The sequence below is a fragment of the Misgurnus anguillicaudatus genome, chromosome 18 (assembly GCF_027580225.2).
Source record: "Misgurnus anguillicaudatus chromosome 18, ASM2758022v2, whole genome shotgun sequence".
NCBI classification, from domain to species: Eukaryota; Metazoa; Chordata; class Actinopteri; order Cypriniformes; family Cobitidae; genus Misgurnus; species Misgurnus anguillicaudatus.
This window is the reverse complement of record NC_073354.2, coordinates 37,138,230-37,152,102: the sequence shown is the minus strand read 5'-3', so window position 1 is coordinate 37,152,102 and position 13,873 is coordinate 37,138,230. Positions and strand designations below refer to the sequence as shown.

The 13,873-nt window shown below is 37.9% G+C and overlaps 1 protein-coding gene across 1 annotated transcript in view; it reads left to right on the top strand.

Moving 5' to 3' along the window:
* The window catches only part of cfap61 (cilia and flagella associated protein 61), a 27,109-nt gene extending 13,236 nt beyond the window's left edge, over positions 1 to 13,873 (top strand). The window contains exons 17-26 of the mRNA XM_055185607.2: positions 1,065 to 1,192; positions 4,270 to 4,365; positions 5,217 to 5,385; positions 5,620 to 5,776; positions 10,644 to 10,936; positions 11,029 to 11,356; positions 11,653 to 11,735; positions 11,851 to 12,059; positions 13,285 to 13,381; positions 13,458 to 13,873. Of these exons, the coding sequence (XP_055041582.2) occupies positions 1,065 to 1,192; positions 4,270 to 4,365; positions 5,217 to 5,385; positions 5,620 to 5,776; positions 10,644 to 10,936; positions 11,029 to 11,356; positions 11,653 to 11,735; positions 11,851 to 12,059; positions 13,285 to 13,381; positions 13,458 to 13,655 (1,758 nt within the window). The 3' untranslated portion in view covers positions 13,656 to 13,873. The remainder of the gene's footprint in view (positions 1 to 1,064; positions 1,193 to 4,269; positions 4,366 to 5,216; positions 5,386 to 5,619; positions 5,777 to 10,643; positions 10,937 to 11,028; positions 11,357 to 11,652; positions 11,736 to 11,850; positions 12,060 to 13,284; positions 13,382 to 13,457) is intronic.

Genomic DNA, 13,873 nt, shown 5'->3' with positions numbered 1-13,873 from the left:
AAAAATGTTGCTGTAGCTATGCAGCTGTTTGGCAGTAACGTATGTAGATTTAAATGTTTGTTTAAAGGGGATATGAAAATCTGACTCCATGTTTAAGTGCTATTATTGGGTCCCCAGTGCTTCTATCAACCCAGAAAATGTGAAAAAGATCAACCCAGTAACTTAGTTTTGGTAAACCGTTCTCTGTAAGCATGTGAAAAAATAGCTCATTGAAATTTGTCTCCCCTTAGGGGTGTAAAGTCAGTGTCTGTTTTTAAAAAGGAGTTAAAATCCTATTTATTATCTAAAGCCTTTGCCTCCTCTTGAAACCTCTTTTAGTGCACTGTTATCTTTTACACATTATGTTTAACATTTCATAATTTTAAATTATATATTTATTTATTTTTATTTATATTTGTCATTGTTTTTCTTTTCTTAAAATTTATTGATGATGAAATTCTTAAAATTGTGTTTTGTACAGCACCTTGGACAGCGCCACGCTGTAATTTGTGTGCTTTATAAATAAATAAACTAAACTAACTAAACTAAACTTGTGATGTCAGAAGGGGATAATACCACCCCTTAATCTGCACTATCCAACCACGGCACTGACTTTTAGTGCAGAGATCAGCTCATTTGCATTTTAAAGGACACACCCAACGGCACATTTTTGCTCACACCTACAAAGTGTCAATTTTAACATGTTATAATAAATCATCTAGATTATATTTTGAGCTAAAACTTCACTGTGGGGACACCAAAGATTTAAAGTCTTGTGAAACATCCCCTTTCAGTTAATTGAACATTAAACATTAACAAGTGTTTGTCTTTACAGAATAAAACTAAAATAACAGCATCATGCAACGCATGCTTTGCATGAGGCTTTATTTATTTTGTAAAGATAAAGACTTGTTAATGTTTAATTTAACTTTGATCAAACTGTTTCAATGTAAATGTACTGTAAGTTACTGGCAGTAATACTGTAATGTCTACAGAGATTTTTAACAATGTAAATGATATTCTGTATAAGTTAGGGTGTTAATGGTTTCTGAGAATGACGTTTGATATCATTTTGATTCCGGCAGGATGATTTTGCTCTGTATCACACTAACAGAAAACTCAGCATGGAGCCGAAGGTCATCATCAATGCCAGGATTGTTGTTGTTGGAGCATCTGACACAGGTTTAGCTTTTCTTGAAGCATTGACTTTCAGGTAAGTGTGTTACTTTGTTTAGGTATTAATAGTTTTTGTTTAGAAGAAGCAGTAGTTTTGCTCCTGAAACAGGTTGTTTTCTGTGGACTATGTGTGAGAGAGCCAGATTTTATGGCTTAAATAAAAACTTCATTCAATTAATACCTGCTGCATTCTTCACTCGTGACATCTCTTTATTTTAAAAGTCAACAGATTGTTTACAGATATTTAAGATGAAAAGCTTCTTTATTAACCATTTTTAAGCCGTGATTTACATCTATCATAATCGTTAAACATAATTCAGAACAAAACAGATTTTTGTTTTAATGTGTGAAAGTTTTCAATTCTATATGTTAAGATTGTCTATATAATGCAAGGTTTTAGATTGCATCAAATACATAATTTAATAGACATTTTAAGTCTTTATAATTTTGTATTTGTTTTAGTGTTAACTGTTGAGCCTTTCTGATGAGACTATAAGACAAACGCTGTCATTCACATTGACAGTAACTCAAGTCTCCATGATAATCCTGAATGTTTTCAGTATGTCAGCTCTCCAGAGAATAACTGAAGATGTCACGGCTTTGGATTCATCCTCTCGCAGAGCGTTTGACCAAACAAAGCTGCGATTTAAAGCCATGCTTGTTTCCTGAGAGCTGATAAGAGCCTGGCAACCAGAGGTCGCTCTGCAGTTGTGTGTGTGTGCGCGCGTCGTTTGGCAGGAACTGCGGGCACGCAGCTGTCTGATGCTGGCAGTGTGCAGGGGTCACGCGCTGGCCCTTTAATTAAACCCACACTGTTCTACAGCACACTATTGCTGTTTGCACTCGCTAATGACTTGACTAATGAGGCAGTTAGTGTCCAGTAAACTTATGGCCGCTCGGCCCCTGTAGAGGACGCTTGACTAATGGAGAAGGTGGAGCCCGTGTCCGACAGCGCTTATCTGTCAAGCCAAACCCGCTGGATCTCTTTTCTCTCTCTTGTCCTTTATCACCCCCGAGGATGGGGTGAAATGCAGGACCATAGAGGGCCGATAAAGATGCTTGGCCCCAGTTTGGCCCCTAAACTTAACAGTCAGACACTGGACACAATAGCGGCCTGTCAGCTGCTGATAAGGACACAACGCTGAGCTGGTGGTCAAGATTTGCCCGCTCGCATAAGATTAACATTTCAACTCGTAAAAAAACAGACAAATAATTCCACTTGAATCTATCATTTATTACTGCAACAGAAACATTTGACATCTAATTTCATTTGTGATATTAATTGGAATTTTTATAGGTTTGACACTGTGGATTGTGTGTGTTTTCATTACCAATCATATGTTAAGCAAGATTTTTTTTAAATCTATATTTTGATTCCTATTTGTGTGTGTTAAATGAAAAAGAAGCACTCGTCCTCATCTGTCCGCATCATTTACAGCGCTAGAATCCAGATCTGCGTCTGCGTGTCCGGCGTGTCTCCGTCTGATCAATGGTGACGGTCCGCAGGCCTCGGCTTCTCTTTCAGCCTGATTTCCTCTCCCGCCACAGATAGAGATCATGTCTTTCTAGCACACACAAAACAGGCCATTTACATGACAAGAGACCTTTTTACACTGGTGAGGGGACGGGGGAGCGCGGGGGGAGAGAGAGACCACTACACACACCAAACAAAACAAGAGGGAGAAAAAAGACAAAACAAAAGGAAAAGCTTTTACTGTGATGGTCGGAGAAGAAAGCGGTTTAATGCAGGCCGGTGTAGAGGTGGAAATGAAGGGATTTCAGCATCTGTCTGTCGAGTGTTTGTGAAATAACCCCACACGCAACCCGCGTGCTTTTGTTGCTCTTCACCCACCATTCAATGGCATTCAGTTCTCCACGGACAAAAACGAACAAAAAATCTCCAAAAAGCTGCCTCATTACCCAGAATGCACGAGATCTGTTGTGTTTTTCTATACAGTACGAAGATTAACATATTATCTACATTTGAAATAAAGACTCTTTACATACAAATCTCAATATCATCAAAATATATAGAGAGAATATTGAGATATTATTCAGATAATATTAAAAGTGTTTGTGCCTTTATCTAAAAAGAATTAAGAAAGAAACATCACATTTAAAGATTGAACTAAAAGTAAAAAAAAAATGATTACTATTTATTTAAAAAGTGTTTAACTCTTTCCCTGTCAGTTTTTTTTTAAGTTTCCAGCCACGCCAGGATTTTTTATGATTCTCGTAAAAGTTTAATGACTTTCAGAAGATTTTTTATAAAAATTTTAACATACAATATATCAAATAAAAGTAGAGACCCTCTGCTTTCAAACAGTTTCATCCTATTCTCTTTTTATCACATCCTTTTAAATATAGGTAGGTTTCTTCAAAAATACAAAATTTTGAGCAAAAAGCTGAAATAATTGCAAATTAACTTTTGTTAGAGATCAGATTTACAGCAATGATCAAAACAGTTTTAACCAGCCTGATCTCATGAGAATTCATACATATTTTACAATTTGGCTAATTCAATTAATTAATTGTGCAAAAATGTATGATTCTCATGAAAAAAACAACAACGAGACCCCGCACCTAACCACAAAGTGACAGGGGTCATGACAAATTATACAAATACTTACAAATGTGGTCGTATGAATTTATACGAATTAGCCAACTCGCAAAAAAATTACGAATTCTGGTGAGACAGCGTTGTTGTTTTTTTTATACTGTTTTTGGATCAGTAGATACGTCAGTGTTTTATAAGTTGCGTAAGATCGCCACCTGGTGGATAATATCAGAAATATAGATTGCCATAAATACTAATTGGCAGGGTAAGGTTTTCTCTTATTTGACGATATAAATCTTCAATGACGCAGAAAGAGTTAAAGTAAAGTAAGCTTTTATAAAATAATGTTTTTATTATGAATATTTATAAATGTTGTGTTGTTTAACTAATAAATCATTCATGTTGTTAAAGAGGTAATATCATGAAGCAATGTAGATTAGATTTCTATGAATCATGGCACATGTGTTTTTTAGGTGTGGTAGTAAAGTAGATCTTTCAAATGATCTTAGTGACCCCAAATATTACATTCATTCTCTTTCCTTCTTTTATCCTCTCAGTCCTCATCTCAGATTCAACAATCTTACTCTCATTTCAACTCACGGCCTTCCAGAGCTCGGCACGGCTCCTGACTACATGAGATTCCTGACTACAAGGTAAAAAACACATTACAGATGAGAGGCATTCAGATAGAGAGAGAGAGAGAATGTTGATTGTACTAAGAGCATTTCTTCACCATGACAGATTTCAACCGTAGCTCAACTTCTGAAAAATATTAAAGTGTCACCATCAAAAAAACATTAAGACATTTTTAGTTTTCATGGATGTGAATAAATCTGGGATAAAATGACAGGGATAGAAAATGTCACTATTGCCTTACAGTCATATACAGTAAAGCCCTTTTCACACAGATAATACATGGAAAATGCGTCTGGGATCGTTTGATTTTTGGTTCATTCACACTGACAATGATTTTCCAGGAATCTGTGCATGCATTCACACACATCCCGTAAAGACATGTGACGTATTTAAACTTTCCACAGCGTCTGAATCTGCCAACTATCCATTATTTCTCTCTTGAGAAATCACACGCATGCATTTAAGTTTATGATAAGACTATAAAGGAGCATGTGATGATCTCTGCTTCAGTCCAGTTTGCAGACATTTCTCAACGTGAATGTTGATCTGCATTAAAATCCCTCTGTCAAAGATCTGAACTATAACTTCTTGTTGCGATGACACACTTGTCCTCACTATGGCACACTCCTTACGGCATTATTTCTGCCTCTTGTTCACACAGAATGCTCTCTGTGAATGTTACAGCAATGTTACTACTGTAGGTCCTCTTTACGGGAGCGATCCCAGAACATTTATGGGATGTGTTTGCGTTCACACAGAAGACTCTCTGACTATTTTATGGAATACAAATTGTTGTGTGAATGAAGTATAACACACATATTAAGTGAATGATGGTTTTAAGACTGATCTAGGATCTGTTCATTTATAGTCACTGCTACAACGATCGGGATCACATCCAGCTGTCTTTTCGTTCCTGGATCAGTGTGGTGATGGGGAAAATGAAGGCCATCGACCGGAAGGCCAAACACGTTGAACTGATGAGTGATCATAGAGTAAATTACGACTATCTGATCCTCACCACTGGCCTTCAGTATCAGGTCAAAACTCTCAGTCTTTGTTCATTAATGCAATGCTAATTCATATTTACACTGAATGTAATAACTAAAACACAACTGTAGATTTTATCCTGGTACATTACTGTGAAGGTGTATGGATATGTGATTTATCAGATGTGGATCATGTTTATGTGCAGGACCTTTTTAAAAGTAAAGCTTTCATGTGCGCACGGTTATCAATAATAATAGTATTTGTGTATATGATAAACATCACAGATGCCCAGTCTTACCAGTATGGACACCAGTAACCAGACCACCAGCGCTCAGAACCAATACACACGGCCCATCCCGTCCAACCTTTTCACCCTTAACGACCACCACGACTGTGCGAACATCTATCGCTGGCTCATGGACAACTTTATAAACCAAACAGGTGTGTTTACTTTACTTCAAATATTGCAGACTATGGGCCCTATTTTAACGATCTAAGCGCATTGTCTAAAGCGCACAACGAAACGTCTAAATGGGCGTGTCCGAATCCACTTTTGCTAATTTAACGACGGGAAAAATGGTTTGTGCGCCGAGCGCATGGTCGAAAAGGGTTGGTCCTATTGTAATGGGAGTATTTTGGGCGTAACGTGCAGTAAACCAATGAGAGTCACAGCTCTCATCCCCTTTAAAAGCAAGTTGCGCTTGCGCTATGTCTAATCCCTATTTAGATAACGGACTTTATAAACTGAAAAACTAAGCGGAGGTAGAAGATCCCCAGTTTAAGATTAATGTTAAATAATTGTGTTGTTTTTCACTTGTATTGAAATTGTTATTTTTTTATTAAAACCTTTAAAACCCGTTTTCTTTTAGTCAAGGAAGTAAAAAAGCAGGCTTTAAATTGCTTTAAATGTATGGCTATCCAGTATCATCAAAAAATAATTTACGTATGTAAGTTTACGTATTAATTAATTTAAGTATGTAAGATAAGGTTTGCACTCTAAAAATACTTTATTTGTAACAAACAGGAGATAAAGAATTTACAAACGGCTCTCCTCACGTTTCAGCACTTTGGACAGCGTTTTTTTAGCAAAGAGTTTTTTTTAAGCACCACCTAAAATGTTTCTCATCCCAGCATACCCACAGGTACAGAGTCAATACAACAAATCCGTGAGGTAGCATCAAAAAAACATTTTAAAACAGATGCATTTGTTTAAAGCAAAGCATTTATTTACTTACCAGGCTACAGGTGAAGCAGCTCTTTACGCCTTCTAACGTCTCACAATTAGTCCTCATTTATGTCCAAGAGACTCGATAATTATCTTTTACATTCAATCCTTTAATCTTTCATATTTAAAAGCATTTTTGTGCTGCTGCGCATTTATGTACTTTGTGATAAGCAAACCCGCGTTGTCCTCCCGTTTAAGGGCGCATTTTACTAATGCGCTCTTTAAATAACATAAAACACATTGCGCCATTGACTTTAGACTTTAGAGCAGGTTTTTGTTGGTCAATGGCGTAGTCTATATTAGTTGCCTCAAAATAGCAACGCGCCAACAGTGCGCCTGAACACACCTCGTTTTCAGACCAGAACGCCCATGGGCGCAAAAGGGGGCGCAAATGCATTTGCTATTTAAACAACGCGGCGCTAAACGTGAAAATTAGGGTGGAAACTAGCGAAAGACACTTGCGTCGCGCATTGCGCTGCATTGCGCCGCATTGCGCCGGGTGTAAGATAGAGCCCTAAGTAGAGCTGATTCTTAATGAAAACCTCATATTTATATTAATAGACTCAATACAGGTTTTTTTATCATATGTGGGCATCAAACTCATGACCTTTGCATTGTAAACACAACAGAGCTACAGGAAGACTCATTTACAAAACCTCTGTTATTATAAAGCAGCGTTTTACTGTCACAGCATAACAAGTAGCTAATTAACACAAGCAAAACCCTCTCTCTCTCTCTCTCTCTCTCTCTCTCTCTCTCTCTCTCTCTCTCTCTCTCTCTCTCCATCCATTTAGGAAAATTAATATTAGCAGGCTGAGTTAAGAACTAATCTGGAGAGAGAAAGATGAGCCGCTGCTATCTGTCTGATTAAGCCCATTATATTTACTAATTACAGCCTCTTTAATAATCCGGCCAGTGGAGCAAAATCACTGAATGCTAATTGTACTGTCTGCACATGAAAGAGATCTATTGAGTGCTATGATAGTTTATGAATCAGAGAGAGCAGATCAGCTTCAGATGATAGCTGTGTGAAAGTGATGTATTTACCAATACTCGGGGTGTGACCTCTGCATTTAACCCATCAACACACATGAGACTCAAACCGGCAACTCTCGGGTTAATAGCGCGGCTCTCTGACCACTCGGCTATGACTGAATGACTGATGATGAGAGTCGTGTGAACTTCAGCACCATGGACAGAAACTCTCAGTTACTCACAGTCTGATCTCACACACACTGTAAATAATCTAAAGTTAACTTCACTTGATGATGTAGTTCAACTAACTTAATTTACTGAGTGACGTCACACGCCTATCAACTCAAACCAACAAGGCAAAAAGCTAATCAACCATTGACTTAAGTTCTCTCAATTCAAAGGATTACGACTGTATAAGCACCATTCCAGCATCTATCCATAATGTTAGTTATTAAGTTAGGGCAATTAAGTTTATTCAGTTTATCAGCTAACCTGCATGTTTTTGAACTGTGGGAGTAAACCAACAATGCAGCAGAGAAAAAATGCACAGTACACACAGAGGCCCTGTACCAAATGGCTCACTCCAGATTTGTGAACTTCCTCAGAGTCATACAAATATATCAAACGATAGAGCAGACCATACGCTATTAAACAAAACAACACAAACAAAAAACAACGAAGTTTCATCCTATCTTCATTTGTTCTCTTTTTAGCACCTTTTTATGAATTTTGTTTTAGAGATCAGATTCAGAGTGATGATCAAAACACACACACACAGTTTTTATTGTTTTTGGATCAGTGGATGCTTCAGTGTTTCAGTCCCTCCAGAAACACGCGATTATGCGGGGGCTACATTTTTTCAAATACGCCGCACTTTTGCTGCATAAATTGCAGATTTCCGTGTGCAAAATATGCTGGGCTTGCATGATTTCATAATCACCGCATTTTCGTAGCAAAACTCACATATATCTTAGCAGAAAGTTGTAAAATGTTGCATTTACTTCATACAAGCGCAGCCATGCCCCCTGTTGCCATGGGAACGATATGAAGTGACATGATTATGTGATGTTAACATCATTGAAAAGTTACAAAAGCTGCAAACAGTTCCCGCAATTTCATTGCATAAAATTGCATAAATATCCTGCATATTCCATTCCATTTTTAAAGAAAACATGCCGCAAGATCAAAGACTTTTGCCCGCAACAATCACAAAAAAACTGTGTTTTTCTGGAAGGACTGGTGTTTTATAAGTTAAGTAAGAGCCATCTAGTGGATAATTGCAGAAAAATAGATTGCTGTAAAAACTTGTCATTGGCAGGGAAGTGTTTCCTCTTAATTAATAAGATAACTCGTCAATGGCAGGGAAAGAGTTAAAAATCTGGATGTTTAATAACATTTATCTGAATATCGCCATTAAATGTTCAATTGTTGAAAATGTAAAATATGATTAAAGACTGTGGTGTTTAGTTCATAAGTCAGTACATAACAACATTGGCGCAGTGATACTTAAGCTATGTTATGCGGTCTGAACCGTGGTATTTTATCACAGCTTAAAACGTGTTTCAACCAATCAGAATGAAGGACCAAAACTGCATGTTTTATAAAAAGATATTATAAAACGATTAGTTCCAATCCTTGATTGTGATTGGTCAATAGCTGTGCTTTATTCACGATAAAACACTAAACGTATCAGTTTATTGTTTTTATTGGAGCTTTCATGCATATTACACATTGGAATGTTGTTGTTCACGGTCAGGGACTAATTTTTCTAGCGAAAGGAATGCTTTTATTGATTTAACTTCATGAAAGTTGCACTAATATTTTTTTTTACTTTAATATTGTGTGGTAATTGTTTTATAAAAGCAATAAGGTACTCGAGGCAAGTGCTGTATCGTGAATAAGTAACGGCTGAAGGGGTTGGATTGACTCCGCTTCGCGTCGTGTCTAACAGCGCTCTTCAACCGTTACTTATTCCCGATACAGCACAGCCTCTCGTACCTTATTGCTTACATCATTAGTACAAAGTAAATAATTCCAAAAAGTATGAATTAGCCACCTCATAAAAGACACACAAATTGCCATAAGATCCCATCAGCTCATCTGTCATTTCCCATTTTGTATGTGTGTTATTTTAAGCTCTTCTGTCTGTAGATGGTACGTGCGTGTATTTCAGTATTTGTTACGTGAGCTCTGTCTAATTAGTTTTCATCCTTGAGAACCCAGATGTTACGATCAAAGATCTTCCTTCACAAAAGATCTCAATTAGATCACTCCAGCAGTGTCGGGGGGTTGTGAGCGCTTCAATGTCCAGGTCTAATGGGACTTTCTTTAGGTTGCTAAGTGATCCTTCTCAGTTTCATGATGTTATCTTTGCAAAAGGCTTTAATAAATTGCCACTGTGGACTGTAATGGACTTGCATTTATTTGACTATTAAGTAAAGCAGGTTAGGTGAGATGTAACTTGAGTACAACTAGTTAGTCCTTCATATGTTTAGTGGCTTTGTGATATGCTGCTAATGTCAAGCATGATGAAACTTTAAAAGAGTTTTAAAGATGAAAGATGTTACATTTCCATTACCCTTCAAATCGACATTGCGAATTGAAAGTACGGCCAATCGAAACACATCAATTTCGCAAAAGCTCCCATATATTGCAATATATTTCAGGCAATTCAGAAGAGGTGTATTTCACAAAACTGCAATGGAAACAGTTTATTTGCATTTTCAGGTCACCTGATGTAAGTCAGTCATATAATTATTATTTGAAGATGACGCGGTTTGAACTAAAACCTCCCAGAAACACCTCAACACATGTTTGCTCCCAAGTATAAGAGGCTTTCTTTGCCAATGTTTGGATAAAACTCCTACATCTCCTTCAGTTAAAAATAATGCTTAGTGCGGTGGATGTGATATTAGTAAATTGACGTGATGTTTGGAATGACTTATGGCCAGAGGACAAACTACATTTCAGTCGCATATCATGTCCTTTCGTAATAGTCTTTTCTCAACATTTAGAAAATGCACTAAAATTTTGTGCAAATCTGCAATGAAAACGCAGCTAATGTGAGATAAACCCTCATGTGTTGACCTCTGGGCTTTGTGTTTCCAGGTGATGCTGTGGTTTATGGAAGCACTATAGATGTCTACACATGTGTGGAGATGCTGATTTATTTGGGGGTCAGTGGCGAGCGTATACATGTAGTCCACCCCCCTGAAAACACACAATCTCCCTGCTTTCATGACAGCGTAGTGGAGCTCGCAGTTAAACGTGCTTTAGAGAAAGAGAAAGTCAACGTCCATTACAACTGCCTGATGGCCCAAATTAATGATGGACAACCCCAAGATCCAATAACATCTGTGTCCTTCATCACTGATGGTCCGCCCCTGAGACTGGAGTGTGCAGTGAGTGACAACAAACTTATTAAAACTTTTCTTCAGATCAAATCTCATTGTTTTAATGAGATGCTGAATAACTTAAACTTGTCTTTTAACAGGTGGTCTTTAACTTCTCTAGTAAAACCGTCGACCGTGATGCCTTCAGAGCCATCAATGATGCCTGTTTAGTGTTTGATGGTCATCTGGTCATTGATAGCACCTTTCATACCAATGACCCCTCCATATATGCTGCTGGACCCTTAACCAAATACTCCCGCCGTTACCATGCCGACCGGTGGAACGCCAGCAGCTTCAATTCCAAGGAAGTGGGCCAGAGTTTAGCATCTGTTGTTCTTCCTTTATTTGACCCGACTGTGGAGCGTCCCGAGAGCCCACCGCCCGATCAGGACCACCTGATACCAATCTACAGTCAAGCAAAGACACAAGGTCTCTAAATCTCTCTCTCTCTCTTAATAAGTCTTTGAGTAAATGAAGACTTCTGGTTATCAGCTGTTGGAAAATAATTGAATGGAAAAATTCCAGTGAAGAAGAGATCTAGAGATTATACTAACATGTGTCTTACATCACCCAGTTTCTCCTTTCGTCTAATTTTGACTGACACCAAACTATTGACAGAAAATTTACATAATCTAATGATGGGTGAATAAGTGATTATAACAGAACAGACCATCTGTTACACAGAGAGAGAGTTTGCATATAGATATATTCACTTATATCCACAGGTGGACGGTTACCAAAAGGCTACCATTACCTCCATATCACAAAACCGACTGCCAGCAACCTCACAGCTCAATCAGATAGACATGTATGTCACATTTACTATTCAATAAATATCACATTATAGCACACTTCTCAACCAAACCCATGAAAACTACTTTCAGAGCGTAAAGAGTTAATGCCAGTTGTTTGGTCCTGTGCAGGGTGGTGATGATATCGTGACAGGCGACACAGAAACAGGGAACTACTTTCACCTGCATCTTAACCGATATGATGCGGTGGAGAGCATCACCTGTCTCTCGAAAAATCCACTGCCCGTCTCCAACCTTCAGTGTCTGTACGGCAAACACCAACGACTGCTCAATCATCTCCGCTCACGATACCAACAGGGTTTGATCCGTGACATGTACAGGTTGAAAAATCATTTTCCTCAAAAAAATTCATTCACACACTGAACTGAAATATGACATATTTTCAGATGTATACTTCAGGCTAATGGGCATTCAGTTTAAAATTCAGTTTTATATCGTCAAATGCAACAAAACAAGATATTTTGTTTTGCATTATTATTAAAGGATTACTCCACTTTCATAAAAAAATCCAGATACCTTCCTCACCCCCATGCCATCCAAGACGCCCACGTCCCCCCCCGTTCAGTGGAGAAGAAATTATGTTTTTAAGGATAACATTCCTCTCTCTTCACCCTTAATGGTAGTTTCACATACCTCATGCATCACACGGCTAGTGCAAGACGAGAAGTTGTGGTTTAACTTATTTGACACTTTTTGGGTGAAAATGAGAATCATTTCGCTAGATAAGACCCTTCGGTTGAAATTGTTTAGATCCTTTGAAGCTAAAGTCCACTATATGGAGAAAAATCCTGGAATGTTTTCCTTAAAAAACTTCATTTCTTCTCGACTGAACAAAGAAAGACATAAACATCTTGGATGACATGGTGGTGAGGAAATTATCAGAATTAATTTTTAAATGAAAGTGGAATAATCCTCAATGATAAAATGTCTTCTTTATATTTTGGTGTGAGATATGAAAGGTTTATGACAGCTTCCTGATAGATTTTATTTAGATTCAAACATGAACTTGCTTTGTGCACCCAAACGTCAACAGGCCTATGTTTGGAATTATTTATGACAGTCCAAACCAGATCAGATCTGATCACGGTGACCCATGAAGATGTGTTTCTGCCAGTGTGACCTCTGCTCCAGTCTTTTAACACCAATGACCCTTCACCATCATCATCATTATTCTGTTTTACTAATCTGTTTATGCAGGTGTGCAATCCGCTTTGCCGTAGCACCGGGACACAATAGTTAAGCCACCCGGCAGCTCTTATTAAAACAGGATTTTTCGCTGCTCTTTTGTCGTGACTCTGAATGTGGCCAGCACTCAGTGTCATTATAAAGAATGATCGAACATCAAGACCTATAAAGATCATTGATCCACCGATCTGCTGTACGGAGAACATTAGACGGACGAGATATAAAACACAAAATGATAACTAAACATGATATGCAAGAACAAATAAAACAAATCTGATTATAAAGAAAGTACAGGGATGTAAACATCAATTAAAGAATTTCAGGTATTCCTTTAATAGCAGATTTACATTTCTTTCTCAGCTATTTCCAAGAGAATTGGTGCTTGGCTCTTTATCACGACCGCTTCACTGACTTTGAGCAGGAAGTTCGGCAGATCATGAATTCGGCCAAAACAGAGGTCAGCTCTTCAGCATTGCAATCATCAGTTTAATGTCTCATTTGAAAGAAATGCACACTTGTTTCTTTTCCCTCAGAGTGATCATGGTTTGGTGTCAATGGAGGAGATTTTTCATCAGATGATGGAGGATAAAGCAGAGACGGGCGGTATGATGAATCTCAGTGAGATGTTTCAGAAGAGTCAGTGCTGTTTTACTCTGAAGAAAACCCTTCTGGATTATCTGAAGTATAACAGATATCATCTCACTATGTACGCCCGACCGGGGCTGCTGTAATCTATAACATCATATTGAGGAGTAATAAACCACTTCTTTATCTTTCATTTCCTTAAGTTATACGTTAACTGCACCATATGTTTGGGGGAAGCATAATGAGGTGGTGGTGGGGGGTCAGCTCAAATAAATTAAGCTTAAAGCTTTTGTCACACGCACCTCTTTGATGTGTACTGAGTAACATTCATTAAATATATCTGTCCTGTCTTTGGAAAGCTTCA